Source organism: Mangifera indica, chromosome 8, assembly GCF_011075055.1.
Source record: "Mangifera indica cultivar Alphonso chromosome 8, CATAS_Mindica_2.1, whole genome shotgun sequence".
Classification (NCBI taxonomy): Eukaryota; Viridiplantae; Streptophyta; class Magnoliopsida; order Sapindales; family Anacardiaceae; genus Mangifera; species Mangifera indica.
The window spans coordinates 8,134,536-8,156,056 of NC_058144.1; the positions used below are offsets into that span (position 1 = coordinate 8,134,536).

Genomic DNA, 21,521 nt, shown 5'->3' on the forward strand with positions numbered 1-21,521 from the left:
CCAGGAACTGTCAAAGGTAGAGGACCAGAACACATTACTCCAGTTGAACAAAAAATTTGTTCTGCCTTAAATTAGCATGTGTTCCACCAATCATATGACTATCTATTCAACAAATTTTTGCAGTCAATTAATTTGAAAACTCTGTTATTTTGTCAGGATTAGGTGATAAGAGTGACATTACTAGAATGGTATGGCCGTCACGCCATCATCACCTGCCTTTCTTCAATGGGAAGAACAGATTAATTTGTTGGATGGACCGTTGTTGGATGGACCGTTAGGTGAAATTAATATAAAAAAAAATATTGCATGCATTCCATAAATATCTGTGTCTGGCGATGAATTTTTTTCAAACGACCAATTGATTTCATTGTGGTAATCTTAGAGTAAAATTAGGGTTGTTCAGTGAGTGTGTGAAATGGGGTCTGCAGAGTATCAGCCGTTGTTGATGGGGCTGGACTCGCACGCCAGGATACCCGACTTGTCGTCTGAGGCGATCGAGGAGTTTTTGGCACAGAGACCGGCGGCGGTGCGGTGGTGGCCCCGTCTTTTTGGGTGGGAGTCACGGCTGCTTTGGCTGCTCTCTGGGTCATCTATTGTTGTTTCTGTGTTTAACTACATGCTTAGTTTTGGCACTTTAATGTTTACTGGACATTTGGGCGCTTTAGAGCTCGCCGGGGCCTCCATTGCTAGTGTAGGAATTCAAGGCCTCGCGTATGGAATTATGGTACTTTTCTTTTGGTCTTTTCTAGCTGCCTTACACACACCACTAATAGAAAGAAACCAACTATGAGTTTCATCAATGGTTTTTTTTGAAGCTTTCCCAAATTAGATTTTTCTTTTATATACAGCCAAGAAATTAATTTCTGCAGAATAAACACAAACATTTGATTACCATATGGAGAACAAGAAGCACCTGTCTTTTACTTTGTCGTCATCTGCCATGTTTCTGTTTTTTCTTCACAATAACTTTTAGATGGGTCCTTGTTATGGATGTTTAAAACTTGTTTTACATGAACAGTTAGGCATGGCCAGTGCAGTCCAAACCGTATGTGGGCAAGCTTATGGAGCCAAGAAATATTCCGAAATGGGCATCATTTGCCAAAGAGCAATTGTGCTGCATGTGGGGGCTGCGGTACTCCTCACATTTTTGTATTGGTTCTCAGGGCCGGCCCTCAAAGCAATGGGCCAATCAGAAAGCATAGCCGAGCAGGGCCAAATTTTCGCCCGCGGTCTGATCCCTCAGCTTTATGCATTTGCACTGAGCTGCCCTATGCAACGTTTCCTTCAAGCACAGAACATAGTGAACCCTCTGGCATATATGTCTGTTGGGGTCTTTTTGGTGCACATGCTGTTAACATGGATTGTTGTTTATGTGTTGGACTATGGCCTAATTGGTGCAGCCCTCACACTGAGCTTCTCTTGGTGGCTGCTTTCTTTTATAAATGGACTTTACATTGTTCTCAGTCCATCTTGCAAAGAAACCTGGACTGGCTTGTCCATCAAAGCTTTTAGAGGAATTTGGCCTTATTTCAAGCTTACTGTTGCTTCTGCTGTGATGCTTTGGTTTGTCAATAACCTTTCTTGTCTCTCACTCTTCCTAGTTTCGGTATTATTTTACCTACATTGGCATATCATACCTTTTTCTTTTTCATTTTCAGTTTGGAGATTTGGTACAGTCAAGGACTGGTGCTTATATCTGGACTTCTCTCAAATCCTACAATCGCACTGGACTCTATTTCCATATGGTGAGTAATTATTTTCCAAATACACTCTTTCCACATTTAAGTGTATAGAAACATTTTATACTTACGTATGGCTATGATGTTCTATATTCTCAGTATGAATTACCTGAACTGGGACTTGCAATTTATGCTAGGCCTAGCCAACGGATGCAGGTTAGGGAAACTTTTAAGATTGAGACATTCCAGTGTTTGGCACCAAATTTTTTATTTCCTTGATTTCAAACTGACTGCAGCATTCGCATAAGCAATGAACTTGGGGCAGGACATGCAAGAGTAGCAAAATTTTCAGTAGTAGTAGTAAACGTGACCAGCGTCTTCATCAGTATAGTTTTCAGTGCGATAGTTTTAATATTCCGGGTTGGATTGAGTAAGCTCTTCACATCTGATTCCGAGGTTATAGAAGCAGTTTCGAATTTGACGCCACTGCTTGCCATATCAGTTTTCCTGAATGGAATTCAGCCTATACTTTCAGGTTAGTTAACAATGATAATGCAGTCCCTCAAAATGGGATTGCCGCCCTTGTTTTTTAAGTAACGATTTTCCCTCTTTTCGGACTTCAGGTGTGGCCATTGGAAGCGGGTGGCAATCTGTAGTTGCTTATGTTAACGTAGCTACTTACTATTTTATCGGTCTCCCAATTGGATGTGTCCTTGGCTTCAAAACTTCTTTAGGAGTAGCAGTAAGTTGAAGATCTTTCATTACTTCCGTAATGTAATTTACTATACATGTTTAACAAAATGGGCTGCAATGGCATGCACATTTTTCAGGGTATATGGTGGGGATTGATCATTGGAGTTCTGTTTCAAACATTAACTCTAATTATTATCACAGCCAGAACAAATTGGGATGCAGAGGTAAGCTAGCTACAGGTTCTCATAAATTATGTGACCTATTATATATGTGTTGAAGTTGAGCAATTTCTCCATGCTGATGACGTTTCTGTAGGTTGTAAAAGCTGCTGAGCGTGTGCAGAAGTCGGCAAACGACGAAACCCTGGACTCGGTGACCAACTGAAGCCATTATTCTAAGCTGTGATACCCATGTTTCTGCAGATGTGACAGTGAGGTCAGTCGTGAAAATTAAGTAATGAAAGAAGAGTATATTATTTTTGACTAAATTCTACAGAAAGTAAGTCTTTACAAGGTAGAAAATTATGTATGTCAGTTGGCTGTGCATCAAAACTTGGAACGATAAACGCACAGGCCAAAACTGACTCATTTCCCATAGAATCAACGACAAAATAATTAGAGTCAAGAAGACACAATGGGCTATGATGACTTCATTTACATGAAGACTGCAACTGATATTTTACGTAAAAATAAAAGAAAATTTTATGTTAATCCAAATTTCCTGCAACTTCACTGGCTTCTTTCTGTTCATTTGCAGTCCTAGTCCAACATGAAAATGAGATAGCTTCTGAAAATTTCTGAATTTATTTATAATATTTTATAATGATAAAATTTGAAATAAAAATAAAATTATAAAAATAAAGAATTATTATTTATGAATTTAAATAGCTTTTGCAAGAAAATTGATATAAGAAAATGAGATTAAAAATATAATAAAAGAATTGAGATTGAAAAGTTTGTAAATAAAATTTAAAATGAAAAAAATTTAGATTGATTTATATTGAAAAAATAAAATAAAAAATAAAAAACTAAAACAACAATGTAGTAGCTGGCTTCTGCGTGTGGCAGAAGTAAGTGAAGCTTCCGCCATTTTATTTTTTTAATTTTTAGATAGTATTAAGTCGAATCGAGACAACTCATGAACTTTGGGCCAAGCCTCTCTTTGACCTAGCCCAAATAACATGTTTATCTATGATAGTAGTGATGATTGTTTGATTGGCTTTTTTAAAATTTAAGCAAATCAAAATACAGTTTTAAGAGCGATACCTTTTGACTCCAAAACACCAATAAACTTAACAAATAGTACAACATGAATAAATCACATCACAAAAACTAATAAGATAAAAAAAGTGAAAAAAATATGTAATTATATTTTGCAGCAATTGCTTTTTTGAAAAAACAAAATTTACATGGCCACTGACCGATATGGTAGATAATTAAGAAACCCCGTCTAAACCTTTTTACCAGTAGCTCTGCTATAATCAGATTGAATAACTAATTTTAATGTCATTTCTATTCTTGTTTCCCTAGATCAAATTAAATAACTTACTCCATTCTTCCCTCACATTTTCATGAACATCTATGCAATAAGATATGCAAACCTTCGATTAATGGAAGTCAATCAAACAAGAGAACTGAAGCTTTCAACAGGGTTAGTTTCTTCAAGCATGGTGGCTGCCTGGAAGCAGTCTGCTGCATCAGCTATTCGTCCATCATCCCTATGAATGACCCCCAAGTAGAACCAAGCCATTGCATTGGTAGGTTCTATCCTTAACGCATCTGAGAGTAAGCTTCTTGACACAGGCAGTGCCTTTGAGCCATTCTTGGACAAAATATCACCAAGCAGTATTTTGCTAGGCACAAAAGATTGATCCAAGAAAATAGCATTAATATAACCAGATAGAGCTTCATCCATATTCCCACATCCTTGATGCAGAACACCTGGCGGAATTACATAAGAAAACGACAATTTTTCAACTGAATATCTATGCAACTTTAGGTCATTAATACAACTAGGTAGAGCTTCAAGCATATTCTCTCATCACTTTGAGATGTTATTTTTTCAACATAAAAAGGTGTTCACATAAATGATATGCTGGTAATTCCTGAATGAGAGAGAAATCCAATGGAACAATTCAAACAAAGCTGTTTAACATTCCAAAGTAGATGGCTCTTAAAAGAGTAAAATTTTACATACGCTTCACAAACCTAGAAGGGTTAGCCCTAGCTTCAGTTCTTACCTTCTGTGTGCAGCATTTCTGCTGAGTACCGCTTCAGCTCTTTTGCTTTTCCCATACATAGCTCAACATCCTTCCAATGTAAAAGCTTCGAGTACAAATTCGCAAGGCCATACCAAACTTCAAACTCATTGACTTTATCATTGTCAAGCTATCATAAATAACAAAAGTTGAAATATGAATTTTGGAATCGGGCACCTCACAAGTATTCAATATATATTTTATTCCATTTATGTAGAAAAAAAGTATCAACTCATAATTAAAGTGAAAACCAATAGAAAAACTTTATAATATAAAAAAGAAAAGATTGGGAAATGCAACTACTACTAGAAAGCAAGAACAACTCATTTAATATTGCTCTCAGAGCAATGCATCCTACAAAACTGTAGAAGCTTTATGTTAATGAAATGAATTGTATTGCATTTGCTTGATGACATGTGATGATGATCAGAATTTTCAAACATTTTCTGCCTTTAAGATAAAGAAAAGCATGTAAAGCAATTAAAAATCTAACCTGTAAAACAGTGGAGTAAGGACCAAAAGATTTCTTTTGGGCCTGAAGCAATGCTAGGAGATAGCGGTATGTTTCAATAGCATCCATGGGGAGTGACTGGGCTATCTTCAGCTTTGCTTTCAACCTAAGCATAGATCCTTGCTCCCACTTTGTGGTCTCATCTAAAGCAGCGTCAGTTACAACCTCAGCCTCAGAGAATCGCTGTTGAGCAGACAAAACTAGAGCAAGCAATCTCCATCCTTTTAATAACGAGCCGGCTGTGGCATCAATGAACTGCTTTGCATGACGCAAAGCAGCATTCAAATTTCTTTGCTCTGCATACTGAACTCCTAAATCATAAATTATCTCCATATTGTTGTGCTCATAAGATAGTGCTTGCTCCAATGATTTTAATGCCTCAGACTGCAGATGAGACCTTTCATAGTCAGAGGAAGAGATTTTAGCTTGCTTTCGCAGGCAGAGGCCCATCATCTGAAGGCCTACACCCTTTAAATGCTCATTCTTCCCCTTAGCATTATTGATAGCACTCTTCGCATATCCCACCCCCTCAGCTGCAAGATGAGAATCCTCACTGCAGATCTTGGCAGCCAACAACAGTGCCATAAGGTCATCAGGGTGCTCATGTTTGTGTAGAGATTTTCTCAAAAGATTCAAGGCGGTGCTATTTTCTCCTACTCCACTGTAGCAAAGGGCTAAAGCATTCCAACAGTAAGAACGTGGATATACTCCAGGCATCGTCCCTTCAAGTTGCTTTGCTATAATAGAAGTTTTGCTGCACAAAGAGAGTGCAAATGTTAGGTGCTCCATCACTGATGGATCCCATTTGATATTACCAAGGAAATATTTCCTCATTATAATCATTAAAAGTAAAATTGCCTCTTCCAAATTATTTTTGGGTACATATGCACCATCAATCTGAGAACCTAAACTGGGTGGACCAGCCTCCACTCCACTGTGCAACAAAAACAGTGCAAATCCTTTTTGAATCCTTGCACAGCAGTCATTATCAAGATTCCACTGACTAAGAAGGGCATGCCTATAAGCAGAAATTGCGTCCTGATTGCAACCTGCCTGCTTCCAGAGCTCTGGAAGAAGCTCCACAGCTCGGCTTACCGTCTCTTGCAATCTACTATCCACTTGAACATCAGGTATACCCTGTTGAAATATACTCTCAACAGCATCAAGCACACTTTTACATTCATTAGCAGCCTCTGCAACAACCCAAAAACAATGTCAGAAAAAGATTATAATCTATAAAAAAATTTAAGGAAATCTCCCAACTTTCAGTCGTTCAATAAAAAACATACCAGTTAATCTCCCAAGTTTTTGAAGAGACTTGGCCTTTAAGTATATTGCCTCAAGCACTAGGCTGGCAGCATGTTGTGAGACGGTATTAGGTGAGTCACTATGAGTGCGGCCCTTTTTGGATGGCTTGTCAGAAAGGGTTGGCTGCAGCCGTTGTATGGCAGCTTCAAGATCAATGCCATCAAACACACGTAGGGCACTTTCTAAATTGCCTCTTTGGTATTCCAACCTTCCAAGAAGAGCTCTTGCTTCCTGTATTTTCCATAAATAACCGTAAAGCATAATATCTAATACATGCCCGCAATATTAAAATTATTACAAAACTAACATAAATGAATTACAAATTTATGTTAAACAGGCCAATATGATAGACATAATATTCCAAAGAGCACAATGCTTTTCACTTCAAAAGATATATCATCAAAGCATGCAAATAGGAGCTCTTAGCTAAACAAATAAACATCCAAACATAACGCTGAGATTAGTAAAAAATCGTACATAAGTTGTTAGTGTATCAAGAAGAACACTTAATTGAAAATACTTAAGCAAAATTCAATTTGACATTAAAAATACTTTCTCATGTTAGAAGATTGAACCAAAAATAATAATTAATAAAAAGTTCACAACTTTCACAAAATATGAAAAAGTTGATTAGTTTTGAAGTGTAAATATAACCACACAGTGAAATTACGGGTGTCTCATCCGTTATACCAAAATATAACGTTATATTACAATTAAAATTCTCCACATATGGAACCTTCAAAATGAAACAAGTAAAGATATCAACAAAGTAAATACTAAATAACATGGACCAGTGCCAACTCCTTTTTTCAAAAATTATATATAGGCCCAAAGGATAATTATGAGCAGTATATTTAAATGAAACCATTTAGCTTGAAAACTTCAGTGGCAGTATCTATAGCAGTGAACCAGATACCCAGGGTAGAGCAAACCGATGGGAAAAAAATATGAAAACAAAATAGTCGAAACTAGCATATTACATGATAAATTGGCCAAAATAACCATAAGCAACTTCAATATAGAATTGTATTCTGTAGTCCACAAATAGAACTTCAATTAAGTTTACATGTTCAGTTTGGTTCCCAACAAAGATATCGACCTATCAACTAAATTGCATTCTGTCTTATTGAAATAACGAAAACAATAATCAGCTTCTCTCATGATTCAGTTCTAAATGAGTGCAAGTGTTTCTCAGTAACCTCATTTAATAAAAAGATTTGCCAATGGCTCATATACCATTGTGGTCAACCACTTTTACAGTAATGCCTCATATGACTGACATTTTAAAATTTTAAACAAATGTAAACTGGCTTCATGATCAGCTAAAAGAAACCATCCCGAAATTTACCATCTCTCAGGAAAAAAATCAATGGTCATTTATTCTATAATCCAGAAACTACACTAACCGGCTTAAGCTAATCCGAATTCGAACCTAGAAATCCAAAGTTCATTTGGCCTGAAAGAATGCTCCACTATTGATTCGCTTAAAATATATCTAAATTTTTGTTTAGTTTACAGACTACAAAATCATTTGATCTACATTTTGTCCATACCAGCATAAAAATAGAAATTGAAAACAAAGATGGCAGCAAACGAACCTCTGAATTAAGCGACAAGCCTTCACGCAGAGAAGATTCAGCCTCGTCAATATTCCCTTGGTCGAGTTTGGCCTCCAGTTCAGTTGTTTCCATGCGATTTCCATTGGCCGAAATTTCTCTAACAACAGACTGCCCTCCATCATTTTCATCGGTCTCCGTCATATTTAATCCTTTCTCATAAACTTTATTTTCAGCGCTTCAATCACTGCAAGCCTCGTAGAGTCGTTGATCGAAGCAATTAATTAAATAATATCATTTCTCCAATAAAGATCAACCGTAGAAGGCAGGCTCGAACTCCCGATGAGGAGAGAAAGGCTGATCTGAAAATCTATGTTTTAGAAGCATTTATCAATGGCGTTTAACATTTGAAGTTGAATAGAAAAATTTATATTTTTAAAAATTTTATTTTTGGTTTAAATTTTTGTAAGTTTAATGTTTCTACTGATCTGGTCTTCACGTAGTATTCGGATCTGTGTGTGGTCCAAGGTGGACGACGAAGCTTTATTAGAAATAATTAATTATATCAACGAAATATAATTATTGCACATTACAGGCTACAGCTGTTTAAACAGCGAAAAGAAAATAAAGAAACATAAGTGGGCGAAAATTGCTCTTCTTTTATCTATTTCGGAAAGTTTGATGCAAAACCAACTTTTCAAAATTTATATCTAAAATATTATTTATATATTAAATTTTATTATTATTATCAGAAATAAAATCGTTATTTATAAATTTTATTTAATTTTAAATTTTAAATTATTCTCAAGTTTTAAAATTTTTATTTTTACCCCTAATCTCATATTTTTTAAGTTTAAAAATTGACTTTTTTCTCTAAATCTAGGATTATAAAACTATCATCTTTTTGTCATAAACAACCAGTTTCAGAGTTTTAAAATTCTCAATTTAACCCTTATTCAACTTCAGTTTACAAATCTTCATCTCTATTGACCAACTACCATCACCAGTCATTAACTCTCTCTTTCTCACCTTCTCGATAAATTGGTTTTTTCTCTTCGATTGTCTTCGTCTCAAACAAAAATGATTTCACTTTTGTCTCTAATAAAGACAGTTGGAGAGAAAAGGGAGAGCGATCGACAAGGCGAGAGAGAGTGACTAACGGCCGATAGCGATGAATGGTCACTGAAGAGAAAGAGAAAATAAGACAAGGGTGAAATTTTCTATCTAGGGGGGAGGCGTATATGGCAAAAAGATGGAGTTTTACAATCTTAGACTTAGAAGGACGAGGAGAAAAAGTCAATTTTTAAATCTGAAAAATATGAGTTTAAGAGATAAAAAAAAATTTGAAAACTTATAGATAATTCTCAAATATGAGTTTAAATAAAATTTTTAAATAACGATTTTACTTTTAATAATAACAATAAAATTTAATAGATGAATATATATTTAAATTTTTGATAACTAATAAACCAAAAATTAAGTTTACATCCAATTTTAGATGAAAAATATTGATTTGGCTTTTCGAATATTAAATTAGCTTAACATTAGCATTAATAGTAATAATATAAAAAATGACGGTTGATTTGAATGGTTTTATTAAAAAAAAAAAATAATAATAATAAAATAAAAAATATATGATATAATGTAGTATTATTTTTTGAAAACTCAGTGTAATGTTATTTTTAAAAATTTTAAATTAAAAATAAAATAATATATAATTATTATTAATACTCAAGTTAATATTTATATAAAATAACATAATTTTATTAAATTTACGCATTTAAACAGATTGATACACAAATCTTTTATGATTTGCTTTAAAAAAAATTTTAATCCTGGCAAGATCAATTTAAAGCCACAACATTTCACAAATGACTTAAGACCTTCACTTAAGCCAAAGGACTTATTTCCATCCAACGTTTAGTATAATCTCAAATTTTTACTTATTAACTTTTAAAAACTCAAATGTTTATCCGTAGACTATTAAAGTTAATAAAATCTGTTAGTTCTAGATAAAATTGTCATTTCATCAGTAATATTAAAAAAATAAAATTTTATTTAATTTTTTCTTAAACCCTACAAACTAATATTTTTTCTCATACTTAAGTTTTGAAAAGTCATACACTCCTCCTAGGGTTTCAATTTTTTAATGAATTTTTTGATGAACAGTTGTTTCTCCTATGCTCTCTTGACGATGTCTCATCTTTTTTGATACTATCTCTCTTTCTCAACTATTTCTCCCAGTGTCGCTCATTTGTCTGGACAATGAATGATTGGTTTGGAGATGAATTGTTTCAAATTCGAGCTTAAACAAGCTTGTCTAAGCCTGTTTTGAATCTAGATGAACATGGAATTACTATTAGTTATTAAATAATCATAAATAGCATAAAATGTGGAAATACGAGCACTTTATGTAGATATAAGAAATTAAATTTTTATATTTATTTGAAATCGATAGTATATTTTTTTTATCTTGTTACTAAATAACACAAATACATTTATTTTTATTTCGAAAGAAAATATAAAAACTGTCAAAATTCTTAAAAATATGACTGTGATGGTTGAATTTTATATATATATATATACACACACACACACACATACATATGTAGTTTTAGTATTTTTTAGAATACATCTATTTTGTGATTTATTTATAGGCTAAAGGACAAATTTCCCACCCAAGTTTTAGTCCATTTTTTAAAACATATCTACAACATTTCAAAAATTCAAACACTTACTTAAGAATTAATTTCTGTTTGAATTTTCTGTTAAAAGTAACGGTAAAATAGTTATTTTATCACTAAAATCCTAAAAGTTTATATCACATTTTCTCTAAGATTAAGTTTTGAAAAATCACATTTCCCCTAGGGTTTCAAAACCGACCTTCCATTTTTTGAAACCTTCCATCTCTGTTCGATTGCCTTCTTTTCCTATGATTGTTGCAATTAATTTTTGGTTGTCTTCTCTTCTCAGTCTTTGTTGTCGAATAGACAAAAATTCGGTCTTCGTAGTCTTTGAGGTTATGTTTCCAATGACAGCACGCATCACATCCTCCGTTTGGATGACAAAAGATTTGTTGTTTACACAAAACCTTCATTTGAGAGAAGACCTTTGTCATCAGAGGGCGAAAGAGAGGTGTCATCGTTCATCATTGACAGCAGAAAAAGAAGATGGCTCTGCTAGAGCTAGTTATCGAAAATAGAGAGAAGATTTTGAAACTCTAAGAGAAAACATGATTTTTCAAAATTTAATCATTAAATAATTTGTTAGTTTTTCAACGTAAGTGAAGAAAATGATATAAATTTTTAAGGTTTTAAAATTTATATAAGTAAAATAATAATTTTATCTTTAGATTTAATTAAAAATTTAACAGAAATTTAACTTTTAATAAGTGTTTATATTTATTATAAATATATTTTCGAGATTAAACTTGAATGGGAAATGGCCGTTTGGCCTTATTTATAAAAGCCGAAAATAAAGTAATTAAGAGTGAGTCTGCTGAGGCAGTGAGTATTTCGTAGGTCGAGACAAAACGAAAACATTTTCAAATAGGAAACCCTTCGAGGGACTGAGAAAACCAACGCAGCACTTTTGCCGCCGCTGTTATCACCCCTACTAGTATGCTTTCCGATCTCTAACTATTTCCATTTATTTTCTTACTATTTCCGTTACTTCTTTCTCTTCTTTTTACTTATTTTGATAATTTCCTTGAACATATGATAACTTGAATCATCTCATCAAATTTTTTTTTTTTAAAAATTTGGACGGCATACACGCGCCATTTCTCATGGCGCCTGTAAGCTTAAGTCTGGGTTAGACTCGATTGTGAAGTAGATATCCAATATGCTTTGATCTTCCCTGGGCAGATTAGTTGGTTTCTGATTTGATATTTCATTTCAACTGCCCTTCAACGATAGATGTAGAGCTTTAGTTTGCTCTAATGTGACGCTTGGATTAAGAGTATCTTTTTTTGGCTGAATTGATTTGGATGGTATTTACGCTTCTTCTTTCCATTGGGTATTGATATTCTATTTCTTATGTAAAAATGTATTCTTTTCCAATTTTTTCTATGTTGTCTTATTCATAAAAGGGAAATTAAATTAGCAGCAATTTATATGTGTATATATATTTTGTATATAATTTGAATATATAGATAATATATTATTATATGTTTAAATATTATTTTATTTTTAATTCATATTTATCTAATTATAAGAAAATATTTTATCTGTGTATCTAAATTATATATTTAAATATATATATATTATTTTATTAGTAAACTAAAAACGTAAAAGTTAAATGCGCAAAGCAAAAATGTTTACTTTTGAAATACTGAAACACAAATGCCCAAAATTCAAACCATTTAAGCGAAAATATCTTTTTTTTTTTTTTAAATAATACCGAAATTTCCCTTCATGCTTTATATAAAAACTCTAACGCTCATCATTTCATTCACCCTTCACTTTTTTATTTTCACTTAATATTTGAGTTTGATGCGAAGAAAATCAGTTTGTGATATCGAAGTGTTGATATGAATCTTAATTGAAAAACTTTATTTCTCTTTTAATTATGAGGTGTTTTAATACTTGTTTAGAATTATGTATAGAATTTGTAATGTTAGGAAAATATAGAAGGGTGTTTGATTTGTATATTAATTATAAGGGTAAAATGATATTTTACAATATTGGAGGGGTATAAATATTATTCAATGTGTGGGGTGTGAAATGATAATTGCCAATAAAAGTTATATATGGAATTTTACTACAAAATTAGGGGATTAAATTGATATTCGACAAATTTTGTCTGTTTTTTAGGTGAGGTATTATTAATTATGAAACATAGAGAATCTATGAACGAGTGTAATAGATATGACGTCGGGGGTATATTATATATTATTAGTTATGATTTCTAGTAGAATTTTGGAATATGTGTAACTAGAGTAAGTATAATATATTAATATTTTATCATGAAATTCTAAATCTCTAAAACCATGAAACCCATATAATCCAAACTCTTTTAAAGCTTGAAGTTTGAAATTATAAAATAGTACAATCGATATTACCTAATAAAAATTGGTAAATTGAATTTTTGCTAATGAAATAAATGAGATTATATCGGTATAATTTAATATTAAATTTTTTGATATATTCTGTAATCAATATTGGTCATTGCAGGATTGATCAAAATGATAGGTTATGTTTCAGTTTATTATGGAGGAAAATGGATCGAAAATGATCAGAACATAATGGAATACGTTGGAGGTGATAGAAAAGTGGTCAAAATTTCAAAGAAAATGACACTTAAGGGATTACTCCAATTGTTAAGTGAAAAATGTCATATCGATCGGACCTTGAATAACATTCAACTATGCATGCAACCAAAATGGATCAACATCAAATGCCCTGCCAAAATCAAAAATGATGAAGATGTTAAGTCTCTTATTGACTTGTCTATCCACTCCGAGGAATGTGTTTCAGTTTTTGTCACAAACCCTTTACGCGGTGGTGGCAATTATGTTGGACCATTTGTTAACAATGTCCCAATTGATCCATTTAAGTGGTTACCTGATTTTCCTCCTCAGCCATCAACATCAACATCAACTAATTCAAGATTTGTGACAGTGGGAAATTTTTTAAAAATTGGCGACATATTCAGAGATAAAAAACATTTGAAAGATGCAATGCGTCAATTTGCGCTTGAGATATGATTCAAGTATAAAGTGTATAAGTCAGACAAGGGGAGATGGGAGGTTATGTGCGTAGATAAGCAATGCCCATGGCGTGCACGGTCAACAAGGATGGTACCCAGTGAGTTATTCAGGCTTCGTTATATACATCCTACGCACACATGTTTAAAAGATCAAATAAAACCATAGTATAGGCATGTTTAAAAGATCAATGAAACCCAAAACTGATGCCTAGTTTCATACAATCTAGTTCATCGAAAAGGGATAAATGCGGGAGATCATGACACTCTTTACTGCAATTGCAAACATCCTTCTATTTAGTATTATTTATGTTAATTTATAACTTGTCAATGTACTTATTAAAATGAGATATTGTAATATTAATGTTAATGTTGATTTCATTCATATATATTTATATTTCTGTTTTTTGTTTTTAATTGTTAGATAAATTGTTATTAGTAACATCATCATATTAATATATGATAATGGACATATCAAATGAAAATATATAAACAATGCATATAAAAAAAGTCGAACTATAAACATGTAAAACATGAAATCTTACATGTAACCTACATATAATGACATGTCAATATATATGTGCAAAATCATTCGATGTAATAGAAATATAAATGTGTGACTAAACGTCTGGGTATGTGTTTGGAGTCCTTGGGGGAGAAAATCCAAACTTTGACCAAGCGCTAAACACTTAATGAATCGTAGCATGTATATACCACAATCCCTCGAGCATAAGCCTTGTTGGGGCACATCAACCTCCTTATGTAACACTAAATCATCAACTCATGGTGTACGTCTTGCAATGGCCCAAAAATCTACCGCCCCTAGCAACTGCGATAAATTGATGGTATACAATATCGTCCTATGCATAAACCTCTCTATGTTATTAGTAAAACTCTTTTGTGAGTCATACACCGTGAACGTCCACTCCCTAAAATCTAGAACGCCTACAACCCAGTGCACATTGTAAAGTTAATGAGAATGAAAACTTGCAAAAATTGAAAATTTACAATGAATACACGTTAATTATTTATATAATTATAACCAACATGCATATACAATGTTTGATCCACCTGTCCTCATGGTTTGAAACATAACTCAAGGGCAAAATCAATGCCCACCTATTTGGTAAAAAGCTCAAGCCACTCGTACTAACCTAACTGGCTGATATTCTACCTAGTGTACTTTTTCAGGATGTGTGCAACAAAGAAAGTGTGGGTCGTCGTCCACATGTTGGCATTGATGCAATGGTGCTAACAATGAATCTACATGAAGGTGATTGACATAAAAACAACATTAATTTTGTTTACATAAATATGTAATAGTAAATAAAGTAACTGGATAAAGTTTACTTATCTTGTCGGAGAGTTATTGGCGCAACTTCACATCTATGTGCCACAACCTTGATTTTGGCCTTGGTCTGATATTGTACACCACTTTCTCCTCTTAGGGTTTAGCATTCTAGCACCATTTTTGGAAGCCTAAAAATCTACTACCCCTAGCAACTGCGAAATATCGATGGTATACAATATCATCCTACGCATAAACTTATTTATGTTATTAGTAAAACTCTTTTGTAAGTCATACACTATGAACGTCCACTCCCTGAAATCTAGGATGCTTACAACCCATTGCACATTGTAAAGTTAATGAGAATGAAAACCTGCAAAAATTGAAAATTTACAATGAATACATGTTAATTATTTATATAATTATAACCAACATGCATATACAATGTCTGATCCACCTGTCCTCATGGTTTGAAACATAACTCAAGGGCAAACTCAATGCCCACCTATTTGGTAAAAAGCTCAAGCCACTCGTACTAACCTATTTGGTTGACATTCTACCTAGTGTACTTTATCAGGATGTGTGCAACAAAGAAAGTGTGGGTCGTCGTCCACATGTTGGCATCGACGCAATGGTGCTAACAATGAATCTACATGAAGGTGATTGACATAAAAACAACAGTAGTTTTGTTTACATAAATATGTAATAGTAAATAAAGTAACTGGATAAAGTTTACTTATCTTGTCGGAGAGCTATCGGTGCAACTTCACATCTATGTGCCACAACTTTGATTTTGGCCTCGATCTGATATCGTACACCACTTTCTCCTCCTAGGTTTTAGCATTCTAGCACCATTTTTGGAAGACTTCTTCACGTTCGATGGATGATTATGAAACATGAGGTCTCGCTCATTGTACCCTAGGTTTTAGCTGTTTGTGTATGAGTTGTGTTGAATATAATTCCGATATCACTCGATCTTTAGATGTTTCTCATTCGCCATCTCAACATGCACAAAAGTGCTTAAGGTGTCATCAAATCCACCCAATCCTCTCATGTATCAAGTGTTTTGTATATTCAAAATTACAATATCAACATCAATGTGTTAATTCTATCAATTGCCAATGTAGTGATTTTTTTTTTCCCAATCATAAAAATTATTTATAATTATACACTTATTTGGAAAGCAAATGAGTATCCTATGATACTATACTTTTTAATCTTTTTTCGATCACTAGTGCTAGGGTCCATACATAACCTCCTCTTAATGGGACATGGATCAATATATCATCTCTCTTACCCAAACACCCCATGGATTAGAATTGAATTTGTTCAAATGATAACTAACAGAAAAAACCTGTTGGATAACATTTTTCAACAGTTATGCCTCACATAACTGACATTTTAAAATTTTAAACAAATGTACAATGGCTTCATGGTTAGCTAAAAGAAACTATCCCGAAATTTACTATCTCTCAGGAAAAAAATTAATGGTCATCTATTCTATAGTCCAGAAACTACAAGAACCGGCTTAAGCTAACACGAATTCGAAACTAGAAATCCGAACTTCATTTGGCTTCAAAGAATGCTCCAATGTTGATTCGCTTAAAATATATCTAAACTTTTTTTTTACTTTACAAACTACAAAATCACGTGATCTACATTTTGTTGATACCAGCATAAAAATGATGGAAATTGAAAATGAAGACGGCAGCAAAAGAACCTCAAAATTAAGCGACAAGCCTTCACTCAAAGAAGATTCAGCCTCTTCAATATTCCCTTGGTCGAGTTTGACCTCCAGTTCAGTTATTTTCATGCGATTTCCGTTGGCCGAAATTTCTCTAACAACAGACTGCCCTCCATCATATTCATCGGTCTCCGGCATATTCAATCCTTTCTCATAAACTTTATTTTCAACGCTTCAATCACTGCAAGCCTCGTAGAGTTGTTGATCGAAGCAATTAATTGAACATTATCATTTCTCCAATAAAGATCAACCGTAGAAGGCAGATTCGAACGCCCGACGAGCAGAGTCAGGCAGATCTGAAAATGTATGTTTTAGAAGCATTCATTAATGGCGTTTAACATTTGAATTTGAATGCAAGAATGTACAGAAGAATTTATATTTTTAAAATAATTTATTTTTGTTTAAATTTATATAAGTTGAATGTTTCTACTATCAATTGATTTGGTTTTCACGAACAAGCAAGTTTATGTGTACGTATTTTTTATATATAATTTAATTATATGTGATTAAATATTATTTTATCTTTAATTTAAAATTATATAATTATATATTATTTATATATATAAATTATTAACTAAAAATATATTCACATAGTTTTAATATTTCATGAAGTATTAGGATCTGTGTGAGGCCCAAGGTGGTCGAGAAGCTTAATTAGTAATAATTAATTATGTCAACAAAATATTATTATTGCATATTGTAAGCTACAACATTTTAATTTAACAATAAAAATTTGTGGATATGTTTCGAATAATGAAAAAGAAAATAAAGGAGCACAAACGGGAGAAAATTGCTCTTCTTCTGTCTATTTCGGATATTAAATTAGTTTAATATTAGCATTAATAATAACAAAAAATAAGTAATATTATGTGTATCTATTTTAGATATATAAATATATATATATTCATATAAGTCATCATATAATTGAGTATTATTTTATCTTTAATTCATAATCATCTAATCATATAATAATATATATAAGTGCATATCCAAAATAAATACACATAGTTTTATTGAGAACAAAAAACTATTTCCCACTCAAGTTTTAGTTTTATCTCAAAATGACACTCACATCAGTTCAAAAACCTAAACACTTACTTATAGTCTAAGTTCTGTTAAAATTTTCGGTTATAAACAAGGATAAAATCATCATCATATTATTAAACCTTAAACAAAAAAAAAACTGTTATTTTAGTCTTATAGTTTGAAAAACTAATAATTTTTTTTTATAGAATTAAGTTTTAAAAACTTCTCATTTTTCCCCTTAAGGTTTGAAAATTTTTTCAGTAAATAAATTCGATGAATCGTCGATAATCAGAACGACAGGAGGACGACGTGAGGACAACGTTTAGATGACAAAACATTCTCTCTCATCTAGATGCTAAAGGACAATGTTTTATCATTTAGATGAAGTATTGTCTCTAAATCAACTATACTTCTAGATAATGAAATGTTGTTGATTTGAATGGCAAGAAGCATAGTTTTTTCCTTAAAAATAATGCTTTAATAATTGATGTGTATCAAAAATTTGTTTAACTAAAAATAAAATAATATAGAATTATGAGTTGGAATCCCACATGTACGTGATTTATCTTTAATAATTTGTGTTAAAAAATTTTAATTTTAACAAGATCAACTTAAAGCCATAGCATTGTCTTAGTTACTTTCAGGAGGGGTTTGATTTCGAGAATATTTTATTATTAAAATTAAAAAATTATTTTGAAGATAAATTATTTAAAGATTATTATATATAAATTATTACATGTGTAATAAACTTGATAGTATAAATAATTATTATATTTGGTTAGAGGTAATAAAAAAATATTAGTATATTATTTTACTTAAATACTCTTGGATATAATTATTTCTAAATATTTTTTATGTTATCTGTTATATTAGTTAAAAATAAGAGTATTTTTGCTCTAAAAAAAAAGATATAGTTATAATAAAATAAAGAGTATTTTCATAATTTTTTAATGTGATAATCAAATTCCTTTTTATATTACCTGTTACATCACCATAGATAATAAAATATTATCAAAATCTTTTATTACTTATAAACTAAAAAATATAATATAAATAATAAAAAATAAGTTACTAGAATAACCTTTAATGTTTTTTAACTAAAAGTAACCGTAAGGTTGTCTTCACCCTTCTCTTATTAAAAAAAAAAATGTAAAAACTGTAACGCCTGTTACGCAGAAGGTAACATTTGCGGATAAAGAGGAAAAAGGTGCAATTTTTCATTTGTAGCGCTTGTTGTTCACACCATTTCTGTTCAACAAGGCCACTATAAATACCTCTACAGTCTTACGAAGATATCATAAACAAAGCTTACTGAGAAAGATCAACTAAGGAACTTGGAATTAATTTATCAACAAAGATGAAGAATGATGCAGTTCTAGCGACGGCACTGGCGGTGCTAACCGTGCTTACCTTGAAGGTGGAGTCAGGCCAGGCCATAAGTTGCGGACAAGTTAAGTCGACTCTCGTTCAGTGCTTAGAGTTTCTCAGTGGCGGACTGGGCCCCTCGCCAGCATGCTGCAGCGGGGTTGGAAATCTGAAAGCGATGACTCCAACCACCGCCGATAGGCGAGCAGCTTGCGGGTGTTTGAAAGACGCTGCGGGTCGCTATCCCAGCATCCAGCCAGACAAGGCCAGCCAACTTCCACAAGCGTGTGGCATTCAGATCGGTGTTCCCATCACCAAGGACGTCGATTGTAGCACGTGAGCTTCTGTGCTTTGCATTCTGCATAAATCTAACAATCTATAACATATTTAGATTTTGATTTCATTAATATGCATGCTAATGAAATTGTGTTTGATTTGCTGGGCAGTGTTCCTTAGAAGCAGAGAAAGATGGTGCTGGCAGCTCTGTATTATGGCTCTCTCATGGAAGACCCTTGCAATGTATTCTGCATTGAGCTACTTGTACTGCATAAATTCCTGCCAATCTGAATAAATTCTTGCAATGACGGTATATATTTTTATGATTATCAGTCTAAACAGTAACATATGCAACATCTACCCATCAAATATAAAATATTAAATTAAATATTTGAATTCGTAAAACTGGTAAGATTACTTTTCGATATGAGTAAACTTCTACTTCATAAACCAACTAATTTTTGTTCTATAATTACTAGAGAGTTCTTATTCGAAACACCCCGTGATCTTCAACCAATTCTGTGCTTCAATATAATTACCAGGAGTAAGTGCGACAGCTTGTTTCCAATAGTCGGCGGCTTGATTGAACCAAGCCTCCGCAATTTCAGAATCTCCCTGTCGAATGGCCTGTTCTCCTCGATCGGAATAGGCAGGTCAATTCCTTTCCTTAGAACCATACTAGAGAGTTTCCCACTTCATACGGCTCGCCATGCTATTTAGGAGTAAGAACTTAACCGATATATAATAAATTAATTGATTATCTCATCAGAGGTCTAATAAACTTTAAAGTCTATACTATTTTTGTTCACTTAGATCATCTATTTAAATATATTTGACTTATTTTTATTAATCACTCAAACTCATCTATAAATTGTTATTGAACTATTTAATTTTTCTTTTTTATTAAATCAAAATCATAATTAATGTTAGCGCATGTTAATAAATTTCTAAAAAATAGTACAACAACCTTCCCCAACCTAAGAATGTTTCAGGAGCAGATTGCCTTCTCTAGTAATTCTTGTAATTCTCCACTCTTATATGCCTCTGTAGAGGAAACACAGTTCCTTGGAAGAAAATGGACATATTAATTGAATAAGCCAACTGAAATCAGATACCAAAGTATACCCTCCTGATGAGATGACAGAACATAATCCTGTATAGAGTTTGAGCTCATTAAACAAAACATCTAACGCTCAAAAGATTGAACCCAATAACTACAAGGGAAGATGGAGACCTGAACACAAGTTAAAGTAGAAAACTAAACCCTTTTACACTGTAGATGTTCAAGTACTCTTAATTTTATTATAATTATATTTTTATTTATTAATTTTTTTAGGCAAAAATAACTGAGCTGGAAAATAACTGACTGAGCTGAGCCAATCAGATATGTTTGATCCTCGATTGCAAGCCAAGATATTGAATGTTGTTGATGTTTCATATGGTGGGGAAAATGGTTTTAATCAGGCTATTGAGTTGTCAGCTGAAATCCTATCTAATGTAAAGATCATACAGGAAAAACGTTTGATTGGGAAATACTGAGGAGATCAACCAGGATACTGGAAAATATGTCTTTGGTGTGGATGACACATTGAAGGCCCTGGAAATGGGTGCTGTAGAAATCCTTTTTGTGTGGGAAAATCTGGATATCAATCGGTATATAATGAAAAACAGTGTTACCGCTGAAATTATTATAAAGCATTTGAACAAGGATCAAGAAGCTTCTCCGAAAAACTTCAGAGACGCAGCCACATCTGCAGAGTTAGAAGTTCAGGAAAAGATGTCTTTGCTTGAGTGGTTTGCCAATGAATACAAAAAATCTGGTTGCACACTTGAATTTGTCACCAACAAATCTCAAGAGGGATCACAATTTTGCAGAGGATTTGGCAGAATTGGAGGTATCCTTCGCTATCAGCTGGACATAAGATCATTTGATGAATTATCTGATGATGGAGGTTTGAGGATCTGATTAGAGATTCAAATGCTTACTGCCGATGCAGGATGAACTTTGAACCATGTACCATGTGTGACTTCTTGTTGCTATTGCCATGTTAGATTCCGAAACATAATCTCAGATGTTCACCGTTTTTGACATTTTGCTCATGAGAATTTGTG

General features: G+C 32.8%; 3 protein-coding genes, 1 long non-coding RNA gene and 1 pseudogene across 4 annotated transcripts; 4 read left to right on the forward strand and 1 right to left on the reverse strand.

Annotated features, from left to right (window-relative positions):
* The first annotated feature begins 320 nt into the window (after window positions 1–320).
* Window positions 321–3,082, forward strand: LOC123223554 (protein DETOXIFICATION 41-like). The gene is made up of 8 exons (XM_044646754.1): window positions 321–724; window positions 1,019–1,563; window positions 1,659–1,745; window positions 1,839–1,895; window positions 1,976–2,214; window positions 2,303–2,421; window positions 2,510–2,596; window positions 2,688–3,082. Exons 1-8 carry the CDS (start codon window positions 416–418, stop codon window positions 2,754–2,756), a joined length of 1,512 nt encoding a protein of 503 aa, XP_044502689.1. The 5' UTR covers window positions 321–415; the 3' UTR covers window positions 2,757–3,082.
* Window positions 3,083–3,721: 639 nt separating this feature from the next.
* On the reverse strand, window positions 3,722–8,602 carry LOC123223555 (protein NPG1-like). Its single transcript, XM_044646756.1, has 5 exons — window positions 8,047–8,602; window positions 6,430–6,679; window positions 5,123–6,333; window positions 4,612–4,759; window positions 3,722–4,312 (listed from the first exon to the last, which is right to left on the reverse strand). The coding sequence occupies exons 1-5, from the start codon at window positions 8,206–8,208 to the stop codon at window positions 3,993–3,995; spliced, it is 2,091 nt and encodes a 696-aa protein (XP_044502691.1). The 5' UTR covers window positions 8,209–8,602; the 3' UTR covers window positions 3,722–3,992.
* A 2,894-nt stretch (window positions 8,603–11,496) lies between these two features.
* Window positions 11,497–14,099, forward strand: LOC123223556. Its single transcript, XR_006503813.1, has 2 exons — window positions 11,497–11,622; window positions 13,179–14,099. It is a non-coding gene; the product is annotated as an uncharacterized LOC123223556 (long non-coding RNA).
* A 4,905-nt stretch (window positions 14,100–19,004) lies between these two features.
* Window positions 19,005–19,714, forward strand: LOC123224413 (non-specific lipid-transfer protein A-like). Its single transcript, XM_044648067.1, has 2 exons — window positions 19,005–19,469; window positions 19,580–19,714. The coding sequence occupies exons 1-2, from the start codon at window positions 19,126–19,128 to the stop codon at window positions 19,587–19,589; spliced, it is 354 nt and encodes a 117-aa protein (XP_044504002.1). The 5' UTR covers window positions 19,005–19,125; the 3' UTR covers window positions 19,590–19,714.
* LOC123223495 lies at window positions 19,602–21,375 on the forward strand (annotated as a pseudogene).
* Window positions 21,376–21,521: the final 146 nt, after the last annotated feature.